The 18825-nt window shown below is 46.8% G+C and overlaps 1 protein-coding gene and 1 long non-coding RNA gene across 3 annotated transcripts in view; one reads left to right on the forward strand and one right to left on the reverse strand.

Annotated features, from left to right (window-relative positions):
- RNF38 (ring finger protein 38) overlaps positions 1-11286 on the reverse strand; it is a 137852-nt gene extending 126566 nt beyond the window's left edge. The window contains exon 1 of one of the 2 annotated variants that reach the window (XM_070054354.1): positions 10470-11286. In XM_070054354.1, the coding sequence (XP_069910455.1) occupies positions 10470-10716 (247 nt within the window). In that variant the 5' untranslated portion in view covers positions 10717-11286. The remainder of the gene's footprint in view (positions 1-10469) is intronic. The other variant, XM_051856452.2, reaches the window with a different exon arrangement.
- On the forward strand, positions 11222-13470 carry LOC138844722 (uncharacterized). The gene is made up of 2 exons (XR_011380986.1): positions 11222-11360; positions 11592-13470. It is a non-coding gene; the product is annotated as an uncharacterized lncRNA (long non-coding RNA).
- Positions 13471-18825: the final 5355 nt, after the last annotated feature.

Here is an 18825-nt window from a genome sequence, read left to right on the forward strand (position 1 = left end):
CTGTGCCCACATGGGAGACCCAGAAGCTCCTGGCTCCTGACTTCAGAACTGTCCAGCTCTGGCCCTTGCGGCTATTTGAAGAGTGGGCCAGCAAAGGAATGGCCTTTCTCTCTGCCTCTGGCTCTTAAATAAATCAATAAATCTTTAAAAAAAAAAAAAAAGATTAATTATCAAAGTTATCATATGGTATCATTACTACTAACACAATTTTGAAGCTCTCTGCCCTCTTATTAAAGGCTAGCAACTCCAAAAATGCATTTGTTCTGCTAACACGCTTTCAGAATATCTCACTTAACTATTGCATGTATTGATCATTTCTAAAATTCTAACTGTGTTCAGTACATAGTAGATATTCAATAAATGTTCACTAAAACCACTACTTTTAGTGGCCACCAGAGAGCAGTGAAATATAGTTAGTGGTTATCTCCAAAAGAAATATATACTATAAACAAAGCAAAGGAAGTAGCCCACATAAGTTTATAATTGAGCTAAAATGTAAGTCACTACTGAACATACTGGACTAAAATAGGGGTTTGAAAAATAAACCTTATCCTTCATTAAAAGCATATGCAATAGACCCCTAGTGTATTTTTTTTTTAATTACTTATTTGAAAGGCAGGGTGACACAGAGAGAGGGAAGGACATACAGATCTTACATCTGTTACTTCATTGTACAAATGCCTAAAACAACCAGGACTGGGCCAGGAAGGCACCAGGAGCCAGGAACTCCATCTGGGTCTCTCACATGGTTAACAGAGACCCAAATACTTGAGCACCATCTGCTGCCTTCTCATACACATTAGCAGGAAGCTAGACAGAAAGCCGAGAGCTGGGTCTCCAACCAGCATCCTGATTCAGGATGTGGGTGTCCCAAGCAGCAGTTTAACCTGCTGTGCCACAATGCCCACCCTGGTGTATTTACTATTTTTTAATGGACTACTAAATACCAGCAGTCTTATTTGGATACAAGTTTAAGCTAGATTTCCTCAACCTAGGACAAAATCATGCTAGAGCGTAAGAATAAAGATCTAACTCCTGGGGCTGGCGTTGTGGCATAGCAGGTTAAGCCACTGCTTGCAGTGCCAGCATCCCATATGGGCACCGGTTCAAGATCCGGTTGCTTCACTTCCAATCCAGGTCTCTGCTATGGCCTGGGAAAGCATTAGAATACAGTTCAAGTGCTTGGGCTCCTGCACCCGCGTGGGAGACTCGGAAGAAGCTCCTGGCTCCTGGCTTTGGAACGGCCCAGCTCCAGCCATTGCAGCCAACTGGGGAGTGAACCAGCAGATGGAAGACCTTTCTCTCTCTGCCTCTCCTTCTCTAACTCTGACCTTCAAGTAAGTAAATAAATCTTAAAAAAAAAAAAAAAAATCTAACTGACTTTATGACAAGTAATTAGACAAAGCAGCTGCTTACAATAGCCCAAGGTTTCTATAGAGCCATATCATCTACACATTAGAGCAGCAAAAAGGGCCCTTTCCCCTCGTCCTCAATAAGGACTATTACAGATTACCTTGACAAACAACGTTTGCTACATTTCATTTAAAAAAAATTTTGTTTGAGATATTAGTAACAAGCAATATAGTAATATTATCACTAGAAGATAGCTAGCAGAACTTAGACAAACATCATGGCATAGAATCGTTGATAAAAGTATTTAATAAGCACAAATACCCAGAATGTTTTTGCTTTGTTTTTATTTGGTGGTAGTAAGGGGAAACCAGTTTCCCAAAAATGTCAGTCACTGCTTACTTAAACAGAAAAGAAAAAAAAAAAAAGATTAGTGGGAGCATCCTCTGGAGAGTAAGAGCAATCAATCATTCTGGCAACACAAACATAAAGCAAAGCAGACCCAGATTTCTACATACCTTCTTCTAAAATACTTTTCAGTTACAATTGCAAACTAAAAAGTGGAAAAAAAATTTAAAAAGTCCAGGCTCAATCTTCTGCTTTTTTTTAAACCTTCAAGTATCTTATATTTGGATCTAAAACTAAAACGTATTCACTTGAACACATTCCTGTCAGCATCACCAACAACACTCCATTATCCACTCTGGGATACTGTCTCCAGATGATTTCTAATCCCTGCCTGACTTCTCCCTACCAACAAGTACTTGGATACCATCTTTACCCTGCCTGCCCCCATTACTTGGTTGTGCTTAGGGAATTATAATTACAGTGAACCCGCCTTTAGAACATCTTCAGAGCACAAAGCTTCTTTGTATGACTGGGGTTGGGGGGGGGGGGGACGCCCTCCAGGCTCCACAGCAAAGGGTGGGTGGTGGCAACAGAGGAAAAAGAGATGCACCCGCTATGGTGCCCTCAGTTTGGGTTCAACAGTTTATAGGGTTTTACTTGTGGGTGATCAGCCAGGGTCTGTACTCTCTCCTGTGGTGGGGGGATGGGAATGGGGAAGGCCTATTTTAACAGATACAAACACCACCAAGCCCAGAAGGCCAGAGAGCAAAAAGAAGCCAGAAATAGAGAAAAACAAGCACTAGCTGTCCTGAGAACTTCAGTACCTCAAGTAATAGAGTTTCTGACACTCAGGACTACCATTCCCAGGAATCAGAGGTTAGTACTGCATTACAAGCACCCAGTAGATGCCTAAAACATGTATAAGTGGCAGTAAAAAGAAAAAAAAAAAAAGTCTGGGAACCAGGACTGTGGCACAGTAGGCTAAGCCTCTGCCTGCAGTGCCACCATCCCATATATGGGCACCGGCTGAAATCCGGGTCACTCTTCTTCCGATCCAGCTCCCTGCTATGGGCTGGGAAAGCAGTTGAAGATGGCCCAAATCCTTGGATCCCTGTACTCACATGGGAGATCTAGAAGAAGCTCCTGACTTCTGGCTTTGAATAGACTCAGCTCCAGCCTGGCTGCAATGTGACCTAGTGGATGGAAGACCTTTCTCTCTGTCTCTCCCTCTCTCTCTCTGTAACTCTACCTCTCAAATAATTAAAATCGTTTTATAAAAAATCCATAGGGGCTGGTGCTGTGGCACAGCAGATTAAAGCCCTGGCCTGTAGCACCAGCATCCCACAGGGGCACAGATTCAAATCCCGACTGCTCCACTTCTGAACCAGCTACCTGCTAATGAGCCTGGGAAAGCAGCCGAGGATGGTCCAAGGCCCTGAGCCCTTGCACCCATGTGGGAGACCTGAAAAAAGCTCCTGGCTTTGGATCAGCTTAGCTCTGACCATTGTGGCCATTTAGGGAGCGAACCAATGGATGGAAGATCTCTCTCTGTAACTCTTTTTCAAATAAATAAATCTTTAAAAAAAAAAAAATCTATAGGGGCTACCTGCAGTGCCAGCATCCCATATGGGCACTGGTTCCAGTCCCGGCTGCTCCACTTCTGATCCAGCTCTCTGCTATGGCCTGGGAAAGTAGTAGAAGATGGCCCACATCCTGGGGCCCCTGCACTGCGTGGGAAATATTGAAGAAGCTCCTGGCTCCTGGCTTCCAACTGGCACAGCTCCAGCCGTTGCGGTCAATTAGGGAGCGAACCAGCGGATGGAAGGCCTTTCTCTCTCTCTGTGTGCAACTCTTTCAAGCCAAATAAATAAATCTTTAAAAAAATTTTTTTAATCTATAAAGACAAATCTATTTAAAAAAGTTTACACAAAACAGCCCAAACTCCCCCCAAAAAATACTTTTTTGTTAACTATGAAAAGTCCCAACTCCTATTTGCAAAAGTGATTTGGGAAGGATTACCTATTTTACTCTCAGCCCACCCTTCTTCAATTTAGTCTGAGAAACTGCTCATGGCTTAGTTCTGTGATAATAAAGCAGGTTTCAACAGATCAGCAAGCACCATCTGCAGACAGATCCTGACATGAAAGGTACTGAAGCACAGTGGACACACAGCAACTTCCCCAACCTAAGGAATACCCCCAAAGCACTAGAGCATGTCCCAGTCCAATTGCGGGCTACTCTTTTTTCTATGCATATTTCTTCCTTCCATTTTTCTTTCAACAAAGTCAAATCATTACATTCACAACTCCCTTACATCTACACATATTTTACTACCAAAGCAGAAAATGCAGGGATAGATTTCAGATTCATGACTGAGGGATCTCTGATAAACCCTAGTATAATCCCATCATTTCCTCTTCCAACTGCCCAACATCACTTCAGTTAACTATTCCCAGAAGTCCCAAAATAACACTAACAGCCAGTCAAGCAACAAGAAAACAACTAAGGGCCATGTGCTTTGGCTTAACGGGTAAAGCCGCTGCCTGCAGCGCTGGCATCTCATATGGGTGCCGGTTCAAGTCCTGGCTGCTCCACTTCCAATCCAGCTCTCTGTTATGGCCTGGGAAAGCAGTAGAAGATGGCCCAAGTGCTTTGGCCCCTGCACCCATGTGGGAGACCCGGAAAAAACATCTGGCTCTTGGCTTCAGATCGGCGCAGCTCCAGCCATTGTGGCCATCTGGTGAGTGATCCAGTGGATGGAAGACCCCTCTGTCTCTCTGTAACTCTGCCTTTCCAATGAATAGATGAATCTTTAAAAAAAAGTTTAAAAATTTAAAAAAATAAAAACTTAAACGACTTTGGGTAAAGTCTATAGGTAAGAAAAGTTGCTTCTTGTTTGGACTTGAGACCATCTTTGTAAACATTTTAAGTCTTATTTATATACAATTTCTTCAAGAAATTCCTGCAGGGACTGTTATATGACCTAGTGACCTAGATGCCACTTGAGACATCTGCATCCCACATCAGAGTGAGTCCCTGGCTACATTACCACACTCCAGCTCCTAACCGGAACTTCCTGCTAATGCAGACCATGGAAAGAAGCACTGATGGCCCAAGTAGCTGGGTCTTGCCACATACATGTGAGACCTGGATTGCACTGCAGGCTCCCAAGGCTGAAGTCAGCTTCGTTCGCTCTGTGATCATTGAGAGTATCTGGTGAGTGAATCAGAAGATGAGGGCACTCATGCTCCCTCACTCAGTCTCTCAAATTCTTAAAAATTCCTTCCAGACAGAGGAAAAGCACAACAGACCTCTCTATCCATCACCCTCAATCATATCTAAAAATAATAAAGACCACTTCAAATGTACTTTTCCCTTGAGCCCCTAGAACAGTATTTGTCCATGACAACCGTTCTAAAAAACACTCTGCCATTATCTGCAAAAGCAGTAGGAAGTCCAGTCTTGTCCTTGGTTCACACTCATCCTGCCACTCTCTCCAAGAAAAAAAATGAAACAGCAGGAAACATAAACAACCATTTAATGGAAAATACAAATGAGTAAATATTTTCAAAATTGGCTTAAAAGCCTCAGGTCTTCAGAAATTCAGGAATGCTAGTGTAGGATGAATTAGGAGGAGAAAAATGTTATGTTTCCTGTTCAGATTGAGTACTGTAAAAATATAAGAGCAGGGGCTGGCGTTGTGGCATAGCGGGTATAACTGCCACCTGCAACACCAGCATCCCATATGGGCACCAGTTCAAATCCCGGCTGTTCCAATTCTGATTCAGCTCTCTGCTAATGTGCCTGGGAAAGCAGTAGAAGGTGGCCCAAGTGCTTGGGTCCCTGCACCCATGTGGAAGACCTGGAAGCTCCAGGCTCTTCATTTCCATATGGCATTCACTCACGCTCTCTCTCTGTATGTAACTCTACCTTTCTAATAAATAAAAATGTTCAAAAAAAAAAAAAAGAAAAGAATCTAAGAGGGGGCAGCACTGTGGTGTAGCGGGTAAAAGCCACCACCTGCAGTGCCAGCATCCCATATGGGTGCCGGTTCGAGTTCCAGCTGCTCCACTTCTAATTCAGCTCTATGCTGTGGCCTGGGAAAGCAGAGGAAGATGGCTCAAGTCCTTGGGCCCCTGCCACCAGCATGGGAGACCAGGAGGAGGCTCCTGGTTCCTGGCTTCAGATCAGCACAGCTCCAGCCATTGTGGCCATCTGGAGAGTGAACCAGCAGAAGGAAGACCTCTTTCTCTGCCTTTGCCTTTTTGTAACTCTGCCTTTCAAATAAATAAATATTTTTTTAAAAAAAGTATATAAGAGCAAATGTGGCACACAGATGTTTTTTCTCCTTTACTTACCAGACCACTTCTTCCTTCATTAATGACTCCCCTCATTTCATCTTTCCACAAGTAATGGTATTTTCCAAACAGTTACTCTGAACCTATTTCTCCAGCTTCATAATGAAGCTCACAATTTTAAGCTGAGCTCATTGGTTTATCTGAGCATGGTAATGAACAGCTGTGGGGAGGTGGAGGGGAATGCAATTCCTAGGAAAAGTCCACATGAAGAACTCTTTTGGGGCCCTAAGTCCAGCAGCAACCCACCTCTCATCCTATAGTCCTGAATGAGTATGAACACCACAGTTACAGCTGATTCTGCAACCCCAAAGCTGCGGGGCAGTGCAAGGTCACAGGGTACCTTTGCAAGATTTAGAGAAGATGCCCCTTCTCTGAGGACACACCAGGTCCTCACCAGGTGCTCATCCTGGTAAGTAGAGCACACAATGGTTTCCATCCTGTCCACCCGACACAGGTGTCCTTGTGCTGGGCACAATCTGTACAGTCCCACACAGCAGCACTGCTACAAAATGTACCAGGGCAACTGCAAAGTCAATTTCCAAAAAGCAGAGCCACAACAAAGACAAAAGGGAACTTTACAAATTATCAAAAACTTCAGTGGGCAGGTAAAGCTGCCGCAGATGGAAGACCTCTCCTTCCCTCCCTCTCTCCCTTTCTCTCTCCATCCTCCCTCCCTCTTTCTGCCTCTTGGTATCTCTCCACCTTTCAAATAAATAAATAAATCTTTAAAAAAAACCTTCACATTTGTTAACATAAATTAAGTCCTAAACACACTAGGTAGGACTAGAGAGGAAAAAGGTTAGCAGAGAAGGAGAATGAGTCAAGCTAGGACAAGGACACACTTCCAATCTGAGGAAGAATCAGTTGCCTCTCCTGAAGACTCACCTCTCTGGTCACAGGTTCCAACAGCTGAAGCACAAACTTAGGTCATAAAGTACAGCAATCACTGTCATCTGCAATGGGACGAACCACCACTCTCTTAAAAAACATCACATACACTTATCTTTTGGGGTTTACTTTCTCTACATACACTAATTTCCCTTCTCTTTATACCCACTGTGCTCTTTAACTATAAAACCACATACAATAGACACATGTGGTTAAAGTCTATAGAAGTTGATAAATAGCCCTGGTAGGCAATTCTCTTAGCTTCTTGGATGAAAATAAGAGTGGGGAGGGCCAGCCTTGTGACATAGCGGGTAAAGCCACTGCCTGCAATGCTGGCATCCCATAAGGGCGCGGGTTCATGGCTGCTCCACTTCCAATCCAGCTCCCTGCTAATGGCCTGGGAAAGCAGTGGAGGATGGCCCAAACTGGGCCCCTGCACCCACATGGGAGACCCAGAAGCAGCTCCTGGCTTCAGCCTGGCCCAGCCCTAGCTGTTGAGGCCATCTGGGAAGTGAACCAGAGGTTAGAAGTTCTGTATCTCCCTCTCTCTGTAATTCTTTCAAATAAACAAATAAATCTTTAAAAAAAAAAAAAAAAAAAAGGACGGAAGGGAGGGAGGGAGGGAAGAAGAACTGACCACCTGGATTAAGAGAGGTTTGGCATCCAAAAAATGTTCCACAAAATTATGCTCCACAGAAGAGCCAATCATCACATGGATTCTGGAGGGGCAAAAGAGGGCAGCCTCAGGAACAGCCTGGGGACAAAGCTAGATTGAACTTTAGAGAGCATCAGAATCCACAGAACCTCATGTCTGGGTCCCTCCCAGACATAAATCAGAATATCCTGGAGCATTTATGTTTTAAAAAGTTCAAACTGTTGAGCTAGGTCCACTAGAAAGTTTAGAAAGAAGGAAATCTCTCAGCAGTTCCAAAATAAAAGTCATCCATCCCAATACCAGGTTTAGCAGATCAGAAAGGGGTGACAAAGGATCACCAGCGTGCATGCCTAACAGGCTGGGCTGGGCTGGGCTGCAGCCTGCAGCTGGAGTTCCATTATCATGGAACAAAAACTCTGTTTTCTATAAACAAGAAAATGTTTAGCATGTCAGAAATATTTCAAGCATCTGAAAAATACTTAGAAAAATCTCTGTACCCTAAACCCAACAGGAACAAAAAAAAATTTTTTAATTTGTACTCACCTGATTCTGGTTTAAGAGAATATTTCAGGTATAATTAAATCCCTCTGCAAACCCCATCCAATCCCATTCCCCATCTTCTCTTCCAGGGATAATCAGTACTCTGAAGTTGGCATTAGTCGTTTTTATACTATTACTACTTATGTACACAGTCACAAACAATATTATTTTGCATATTCTCAGATTTTATACATGTGGAAAGACTATTTAAGAATTATGTGACTTGCTTCCCCACCCCATATTATGTTTTTGAGATTCATTCATTTCAGAACAAATTCACAGTTCTACTACACTCAGGTAATATTCAACTGTGTGGGTCTAAAAATTTATGTATACCCCTCTTGGTGGACATCTAAGCTGAATGACCATTCTAGTAGTTCTTTTGTATTTTCTTGGGGCAAGTGTGCAAGGATTTCTTAAGATCCATACCCAGAAATGAACATGTTAGGTACAAGGGCATGCCTGCCCCCTTTCAACCAGACACCACTAGCCTAACATTACTCTCGGAGGTAGATGTACTCATTTACATTCCCAGAGCCATATATAAAACTTTATTTACCTGCAATCTTACTATTACAGTCTTTGGTTATCACAGCATTTAGTTTTTGACAATCTGAGTGTGAAGTGGCATCCATTGTTTCAATTTGTATTTCACCCACTATAAATCTATGACAAGTAAATATTCCTGCTTTTATGTTTACCAAATGTGTATCCTACATTTTTAAAAAAATCTAGCCCATCTTGTCTAAATTGGAGCACTTCTTCCCAAAACAACCAGCCAACAGCCACCACAAGCCAGAAAGCCGATGTGCAGAAGGGCAGCAAGAAAACAGCTGACTTCAACAAGGAATCATCTTGGACAAAGGGCCTTAATTAATGCATCTGCTAATTAGTCTTTCCCTCCCCTCTTTTGTGCAGCCTTACTTCCAAGACAATACTACTGGCACTTGGGGTCTGCATCCTGGGGGTGGGGGGAGCTAAAGCAAGAATGGTTATAAAAGTATCACAACTGATCCTACTTAGAGAAAACGAAATAACTGCAGACTAATACATACACTCAGCCTTGCAAGATATCATCCAACTCTACCACGCTCCTTCCAACTCATCACTGCTTGGCTCCCTCTTTGCAAAAATCCCAATCTTTTTCTCTAGACACCATTCCGTCTCTTCAGCAACCCTTCCATTTCCCCGCCCCCATTCTACAGCTGCTATTTTCCAGCTCCATGGGACAGGCTGCTCTCTCCCTCTAGTTGAAAACTCTCAACTCCTCTCCCATTTCCAAGATGCAACCACATTAAAAGCAACCCACCCAATCACCCACCTCAAACAAAAACGGAAATCCCACGCATTACGGGCCAGCCAGGCGGGCGAGTCGTCCCAATCCTCCCAGCTTCCTTCCCCCTTTCCGCCTGGGATGGCTCTTCTTTCTCTGGGACTTCAAGCGCGGTAGGTCCAGACCACAGGAGAAAAAAACTATGGCTTCCTGTGGCATACATGCCTTTTCCAGGGCTACATATGCATTTCTGATTTGGGATGTAAAGGACTCGGGCCATTTGGTTTAAAACACCTAGGGGCGTCTCCAGAAAGCGGGCAGGCCTCCTTGCCACTAATTCCAGCAAGACTGGGTTGGTCTGCGCAGCGGCCGGGGAAGGTGGCCTGGCGGAGACCAGGCGGCCCCTACAGTGCGAAGTTTCCGGGGCACAGCCCCACGTACGCAGAAAAGCCTCTCCCCGACTGCACACCCCGCGCAGGAGGCTCTGCCCTGCGGCTCCCCAGGGCGCCACCAAGCTCCCCAAGGGGCCCCTCTCCGCGGTCCCACCCCACCAGAGATCTTTACTCCTAAGCCAGGCCAAAAAGGGCTGGTGGGTGTGCCAAGGAACAGGGCCTACCCCACCCCCCGCTCCCTGGGCAACAGCTCTCGGGGCTGGGGGCTCTGCTTCCTCCCAGCCCCCTCTCCCCGGGGCCCACGCCAGTCCGGGGTGGCCCTGGGTCCCAGCCAGGCTTCCACGCTCACCGGCTCTGTGACCTTGGGCAAGTCACTTCCTCCTCTAAGCCTCAGTTTCCTCCTCTGCGGAGCGGGAGACCCGGGGAGGTCCTGCCCTGCCCACCCTGGGGGAGGGGGCTATACCCACCCGGTGGAAAACGCTTTGTGAACCGCTCCGCGCGGCAAAGACGCAAGGCTCTCAGGGGCTCCGGGCCGGACAAAGCTGACCCGGACAACGCTCCTCCCCCTCGGCTGCTCGGGCGACCGGGCCACAAATCCCCGGGACCCCTCACCCCCGGGACGGACCCACGCCCCTCCCCGCCTGGCCCGCTTCTGGACCCCGTACCTGCTCCTGGCGCTCGGCCGCAGGCGCCGCCTCCCTGGGCGCCCGCCCGGAGAGGCCCGTGGCCCGGAGGGCTGAGGCGGTCGGCGGCGGCGGGCTCGGGCCGGGGAGGCGGCGGCGGGGGGCGCGGGCGGCGCGGGGGCCCGAGCTCGGCGGGGCCCGGCCTGGGAGACGACGACTGAGGCTGGAAGTGCGCGGCGGCGGCTGAGGCGGCGGCGGCAGCGACCGCGGCGGCGGCGCTTCCGCTCATGGCGGGGCCGCGGGCAGCGGCTCCGGCTGCGATTCGACTCCGGCGCGGGCGCTGGCTGGGCCCCGGCCGGCGGCAGCGGCAGCGGCGGCGCAGGCGACGGAGGCGGCTCCCGGAGGGGGAGGAGGCGGAGCGGGGAAGCAGCAGCAGCGGCGGCGGTGGCGGCGGCGGCGGCGGCGGCGGAGGGGGCGGGGCCGCCGGAGGGGCGGGGACGCCGAGGCGCCGCGGCCAATGGGAGCCGGCCTCGGCGGCCGCGGCTCTGGGGGCGGGCGGGCGGCGCCGAGGGGTATCCTCAGCGGCAGCGGCTGGCCGAGGCGGGGAGGCCGTGGGCCGGCAGCCCGCGGGGAGAACCTGGCTCTGAGGGCTGCCCCGCCTCCGGCCCGCCCCTGGGGCGCGGCCGAGGGCCTCCGGGGCCAGGCCTGGCTCCGCTGCGCAGCTGCCTCCGGCGCGGTGTTTGCGCCCGCCGCTGTGCCGAGGGCTCGGCCCGGGGAGCTGCTTGCGCTGCACGCTTTTTGTCGCCTCGGCCTCCCTCCTTCTCCTCGTCCCCGCGTCGTGGCCACAGCCTCGTCTTGGCTGTTTTCTTCAAAGTTTTAACCTCTCAGACACTTGAGAAACTCTCCCTTCCTTTCTTAGGCCGTGTTTCTGAGGTGAATCAGCCCCCGCGGACGCTGAGAGGAAGGCTGAGGCAGAAAGGGGGGAGGGGGAGTGAGGGAGAGAGAGAGAGAGAGAGAGAGAGAGACGGACGGGAGGCCTCCCCTGAGTCCTGGAGGCCCATCTTGAATTCTGAGCAGAAGCCGGCGCGGCCCGGCCCTGGCCCCTGGCGCCTTTCTCAGGCTTTCTCTTCCTCCTTCCCATTTTAAATGCCCTCGTTGTTAAAGGACTGGGGGAAACCATCCAACCCGGCTGGGCCTGCGCCTGGGCCTGAAAGGAGAGGCCACGGAGGTGAGGAAGAGCTTCGGGCTATGCTGACGACTTTGCCAGGGGCAGAAGAACTTTGGATCCGTGACCCCGTGGCTGCCCTCTCTGTGAATGCGATGGTGTTGGTCACGGAACCATTTCCTTCTCGTGTTTCTCTGACTCAAAGTCACAGAAGCAAGAAAAAAAAAAAAAAACTGAAAAACAAAAACAGGCTGTCGGTGAGGATGCAACGAAACTGCTCACTGCATCCTTCCAGTCCAGTGTTACCCTCAGCCAGTTGGTCAATCTTATGTAAATGACTCCTTGACAACAGACTGGATTTCAAAGTCCCTCCCTGACACCGAGTGCATTCATTGGTCATGCGGTCGTCAACAAAGATAAGACATAGCCCAGAACTAAAAGAATTTACAGTCTCGTTGGAGGACGGTGAGACTTTTTTTTTTTTTTTTTTTTTTTTACAGAGAAAGAGATCTTCCATCCATTGGTTCACTCCCCAGATGACCACAACAACCAGGTCTGGGCCAAGCCAAGAGCCAGGAATTCCATCTAGGTCTCCCTGTGGGTGACAGGAACCCAAGCACTTGGGCCATCCTTATGTGCTGACTTCCCAGGTGCATTAGCAGGAAGCTGGATCTGAAGCAGAGTAGCTGGGAGCAGTTGGAACCAGTGCAGTACCTGGGATACACTTAACTCTGCATCACAATGCTGGGTGGGGGCAGGGGGCCCCCTGAGACATTCTTACAGATTAAGAATTTGTGGGTGGTGGGGTTGGCATTTAGCCTATCAGTTAACAAACTACTTGAGTTCAAAACCTGCTCCTGAGTTAGCTTCTTGCTAACTCAGCTTCCTGGGAAGCAGCAGTGATGGTTGGAGGAGCTGGGTTCCTGCCATCCATCTGGAAGAACTAGATTAAGTTCCTGGCTTCTAGTTGCTTACATTTAGGAAGTGACTCCGCTGATGGGAGCTGTCTCTCCCTTCCCCTTCTTTCTCTCTTCCTTTGTCTCTTTCTCTCTCTGCTGCTCTTTAAAAAAAAGAAGAAGAATAATAATTTAAGAATGTGTGGCAGTTCATCAAGTGGGGCAAGTTGGGGAAAAGTGGATTGGGCAGACATTAAAGTTCTATTTAGCCAAGAGACCTAAGATTTCCTGATGATACCCTTGACTTTCTGGTCACAGGGGAGACAGGGAATGTGATACTAACTGGGGCTTTGGTCCCAATGCCTCCTTTAAGACACCTGGAAACTGCTGGAGGGAGGAATCGTCTTTCCTGTGAGAGGTCTCAACAGAGTGAGCCAAGTCAGACCTTTTCCTACCCCGCAGCCCAAACACCAGTTTCAGCGCTTCCGACTCCAATTTGAGTAAATGCCTTGACTACCAGCCCCAGAAGAAAAGGAACAGATGAGCAGCTCAAAGGAGCCCATCTCAGGCTGTGTTGTGGCCAGGAAGAAAGAAGAGAGAGGGCCTAACAAAGCCCTGGCCTGTGTTACATTGCCAGTTAAAGGAAGCAAAAGAAAGAATGAACCATCCCATGTTTGCTATGATCTTTATCTTTTAAAAATTCCCACCCTCCAGCGATGATCAGGAAGAAAAATGACCTTTATGGATTTATAGGAAAGCACAGGTTTAATATGGCTGGGCCACCTTGGGTAGTGAGTGATCAGCTTGGCAGGATGAGACCAGACCATGAAGCACCTTGGCTGCTACACTGAGGATTTTGAACTCAACCTCAATTTTAAAAAATAAATAAATAAATAAAAAAGGAGCCACTGGAGGGTTGCACGAGGGAGCAATGTGATTAGATTGCACTTTTGAAATTTATACTTGCAGCATTATTCACAATACTGAAAAGAGAGAAGCACCTTAAATGTCCATGGATAGTTGTAAGTGAATGGCAGGGTGCTGGGACAAAAAGAAGCAAAAAGACCAGCTAAAAAGCTCTAAGGCAGGGGTGGGTGTTTAGGCTGGTGGTTAAGATGCCCATATCAGAGTACCTGATTTTGATACCTGACTCCAGCTTCCTGCTAATGCAGCCCCTGGGGGAGGGGACAGCAGAAATGGCTGAAGTAATTAGGGCCCTGCCACACATTTAGAAGACATGGACTGGATTCCTGACTTCTGGCTCCAGTCCTGGCCATTGCAAGCATTTAGGGAGTGAACCAGCAGATGGAAGCTGCCTTTCTCTTTCTGTCTCCCTCTCAGAAATACATTTGGGAGACCAGGATAAGTACCTGGCTTCTGCCATCGGATCAGTGCGGTGCGCAGGTCGCAGCGCGCCAGCTGTGGCGGCCATTGGAGGGTGAACCAACGGCAAAGGAAGACCTTTCTCTGTCTCTCTCTCCCACTGTCCACTCTGCCTGTCAAAAAATGAAAAAAAAAATTTAAGCTATAAGGTAAAGGATGAAAGCAACCCCAACTGAGTCAGAGATGCTAGAAATATAGAAATATTGAGGTGGCAGAGGCAGCAGGACACGCTGTTGAGGAACATTAGAGAGAGTGAAGGATAATAAAGATATTTGACTGGGCTATGATTGTGTCATCCTGAAGACAGGAAATGCAGTACAGGCAACAATGAGGAGCAGAAAACTATCACCCTGGCTAAGTCAATTTATCTCGTTACTTTCCACATGGATAGAAGAGTTTGAGGCACTTGCTTAGACTAAAGACACTACTGTACAGTTATTAACGTCCTTCTGAGATTGGAATCTAAAAATTTGCAAAGGAGAGGCAAAATAGCAGAATTCCGCAACTCTTTTCCCATGTTCACTTTGAATTGTGGTTTTATATATATATATATATATATATATATATATATATATAACTCAAGAATTTCATTCTTTTTAAGAAACTGAATAATATGCCATTGTATGTACTTACACATTTTATTTATCCAATACAACTATCCATGGACGTTTAAGGTGCTTCTCCCTTTTCAGTATTGTGAATAATGCTGCAAGTATAAATTTGAGTCCCTGCTTTCAATTTTTTTGAGTGTATACCTGGGAATGGAATTGCTATATCATATGGTAATTCTATGCTTAACTTCCTAGTGGAAGGAAGCTCCAAGCCATTTTCCACCAGCATGGGTTGCACCATTTTACATTCCCACCAGCAATGCACAAGGCTTCCAATTTCTCCATATCCTTTCCACTTATTTTCCTTTTATCTTTTTTAAAAAAGATTTATTTATTTATTTGAAAGTCTGAGTTGCACAAGAGAGAGAAAGAGAGGAAGAGGTCTTCCACCCGCTGGCCCACTCCCCAACTGGCGCAACGGCTGGAGCTGCGCTGATCCGAAGCCAGAAGCCAGGAGCTAGGAGATTCTTCCGGGTCTCCCACGCGGGTGCAGGAACCCAAGGACTTAGGCCATCTTCCACTGCTTTCCCAGGCCACAGCAGAGAGCTAGATCGGAAGTGGAACAGCTGGGTCTCGAACTGATGCCCATATGGGATGCTTGCACTGCAGGCGGGTGGCTTTACCTTCTATGGCATAGCACTGGCTTCCCTTTTTTCTTTTCTTTTCTTTTTTTTTTTTTTTTTTTTTTTTTTTGACAGGCAGAGTGGACAGTGTGTGAGAGAGAGACAGAGAGAAAGGTCTTCCTTTGCCATTGGTTCACCCTCCAATGGCCGCCACAGCCGGCGCACTGCGGCCAGCACACCGCGCTGATCCGAAGGCAGGAGCCAGGTACTTATCCTGGTCTCCCATGGGATGCAGGGCCCAAGGACTTGGGCCATCCTCCACTGCACTCCCTTGCGACAACAGAGAGCTGGCCTGGAAGGGGAGCAACCGGGACAGAATCCGGCGCCCCGACCAGGACTAGAACCCGGTGTGCCGGCGCCGCAAGGCGGAGGATTAGCCTAGTGAGCCGCGGTGCTGGCCTTCCCTTTTTTCTTAATAGCTATTGTAATAGGTGTAAAGTGGTATCTCATTGTAGTTTTGATTTGCTTTTCCCACTTCACTTTAAACCCAGCACAATTTTTTTTTTCCTTGTCTTTGTCTCCCAGTATGGCTTACAAACCATTTGGGGAGCAGAGGGAGTAGGGCACAGGAGACATTATAAGAGAATAGTGAAAGAACTATTTCATGAAAAACTGAGACAACAATAGACCTCAAATAGAAGGTAAAACTGGGCCAGCACCACGGCTCAAAAGGCTAATCCTCCGCCTGCAGCACCGGCACACCGGGTTCTAGTCCCGGTCGGGGTGCCGGATTCTGTCCCGGTTGCTCCCCTTCCAGGCCAGCTCTCTGTTGTCGCAAGGGAGTGCAATGGAGGATGGCCCAAGTCCTTGGGCCCTGCACCCGCATGGGAGACCAGGAGAAGCACCTGGCTCCTGGCAGCGGCCACTGCGGGGGTGAACCAATGGACAAGGAAGACCTTTCTCTCTGTCTCTCTCTCTCTCATTGTCCACTCTGCCTGTCAAAAAAAAAAAAAAAATTAACAAAAAAAGAAGGTAAAACTGAAGAAGAGCATAGTAGTATTACAGGGTAGCAGAGAATAGTATTTGGCAATCTTTGCAACGGAAAGACTCCGAGAAGGTGCAACCCAGTGGAATCTGTAAGCAAGCCCAGCAGAGGCGGGGGAAGAAACTATGCCAGATGGAAGGGGCTGGTCAGGATTGGTTTCACCAATACCAGATGACCCCATGTGTTCACAGGCACCTATGTAGCACCTCGAAGGAGCCCATGAACGTCCTAGGGAATAAGTAGCAGGGTGGGGCAAGGGGTTCGCAAGGGCAGAAGAACCCAGGTTGACCATTTGTCTCTCACTATTACATGGCTGATAAGCATGTGTTTCTATAAAATTAGATTCCTCAAAATGGAATTGCTGGCTCAATTTTTTAAAGATTTTACAATTGTAGTAACTTTTTTTAAATTTTTTATTTATTTTACTTAAATATAGAAGATTGAATTGATTGCATTCTGTGACAATCTCATTTTGTTTTATGTATTCTATTTGACCCACATTCTCTAATCTCATTCTACTTTCTCACCTCAGGGCAGTCATTCCTGTGCATTTCATGTATATGCCTTGGTCTATAGGTTTTTACTTAAAACATTCACTATTGTTTCAGGTGCATGTATTTTTTTTCTTATGTAAATAAGTTTTTCCCTAAGTTTTCTTCCTCCTAGAAGCATGGTTTTGTGATCCAGACTGCCATATAATACTCCATTCACCACATTTTGCCTAAGGACATCTTCAGTATGAACATCCAAACTACCTGCATCTCTCCACAAACAAAAACAGCACCGCCATGATTATCTTCATACCAGGACCTGTGGAAGAATCTACGCAGTAGCAGAATGGATATTTTAGGATACCTATCTCTTTTATATAATTTTGCTTTCTGGTAAATATAAATGTGTGTGTGTATGTATGTGCTCTTAGGTGTGTTGTAGGCCTTTTCTGATCATATCCTTACCCTATCCTCTATGATGCTTTAAAGACTCAATTAGTCTGCAATTTACTATAATACATTCAGTAAATGTGATATCTGGGTCTACACCTGAGTCTATTAGTGATACTCAAAAAGAGAGAGAGAAAGGAGGGAAAATTGGAAAATTTCCACAATTGGAAATACTATGACACCAACTCCTTTGTCAGGAAATTGGTAATTAAAGAGAAAGAATTAAGCATTTAATCTGGCATTTTAGGAACAAATTAGGTTCATCTCCAGTTGATGAGGGAAACTCACCATTATAGAAGAATGTCAGTTAATATATGTAGGAGGATTGATAAAATTAGAAAAATCACCATTTTTCAAACTTCTATGAAATAATTCATTCAGGCAAGGATCATCAATGAATGTTAAACCATTAAAAATCAAAGGAAAAAGACCCATTTGCCAACGTACCTATTTCCAACTATTCATTTGCTGGACAAACATATCCAACTTGCCTTTGCTCCCCACCATTCTATTCTGAAACACACATGCTTAAAAGACAATAGTGACTTCTCAGTTGCTGAATATAATGGTCTTTTCTCATTTCTCATCCTCCGTGTTCTCTTCATGGTATTTGACAAGAAAGGTCACTTCACTTTTCTTGTAACTCTCTCTTTTATCCTCAAAAGATGGGTTGGTTCTCTGTTGCTGCATAACAACCATCCTGATATTAGTGGCTAAAGACAATACTTTATTATGACTTCTCATGGTTCTCTGGGCAGATTGTGCTTCATTGTGTGATTCTCACTTGGGATCACTAATGAGGTTACAATAAAATGGTGGCTAGGGCTGAACACATCTGAAAGTACTACCAGCCTGGACATCCAAGAGGCCTTCTTCGGTCATTTGTCTGGCACCTCAGCACGGGTGGCTGGATTGGCTGGAGGATAATGAGGCATTCCCCCCCCCCCCCCCATGGCTGGCTCGGACTTCCTAACAGCATGGTGGATTCAGGACAGATACAAGGGTACTTCAGAAAGTTCATGGAAGGGTAGATGTTGTGATGTAGTAGGTTAAGCCAACATTTGGGATGACTACATCTCATATCAGAGTCAGTTTGAGTCCCCGATATTCCATTTCCAATCCAGCTCCCTGCTAATATATCCCAGGAGGCAGCAGACTATGACTTAATGGCTTGGGTCCTTGCCACCCACATGGGAGACCCAGATGGAGTTCCTGGCTCCTGGCTTCAACCTGGCCCAGCCCTGGTTGTTGTGGGCAATTGAGAAGTGAATCAATGGACAGAAGATTCTCTCTCATCTCTCATTCTGCCTTTCAAATAAATTAATTTAATTAATCTAAAAAAGTTGATTTGATGCAAAAAATGTTTATATCCATGCATTGTTTTTTATAATACTCATTTTCCATGAACTTTTTTTTAAAGGAATGTGTTTACAGAACATTCATTGATGATGAGCTTGTGTTGCTGAAGGTGATTTATTTATTTATTTATTTATTTGAAAGGCAGAGTTACAGAGAGAGAGGAGGAGGGAGAGAAAGAGAGATCTTCCATCTGCTAGTGTACTCCCAAAACAGCCAATCTGAAGCCAAGAGCCAGAAGCTTCTTTGAGGTCTCTCACGTGGATGCAGGTGCTGAAGCTCTTGGACCATCTTCTGCTGCTTTCCTGGGCACATTAGCAGGGAGCTGGGTCAGAAATTGAGCAGCTGGGACCTGAACCAGAGACCCTAAGGGAAGCCAGTGGTGCAGACTGCAGCTTTACCTGATATGCCACAACACCAGCCCCTTCCGTGAACTTT

This window comes from Oryctolagus cuniculus, chromosome 1, assembly GCF_964237555.1.
Source record: "Oryctolagus cuniculus chromosome 1, mOryCun1.1, whole genome shotgun sequence".
Classification (NCBI taxonomy): domain Eukaryota; kingdom Metazoa; phylum Chordata; class Mammalia; order Lagomorpha; family Leporidae; genus Oryctolagus; species Oryctolagus cuniculus.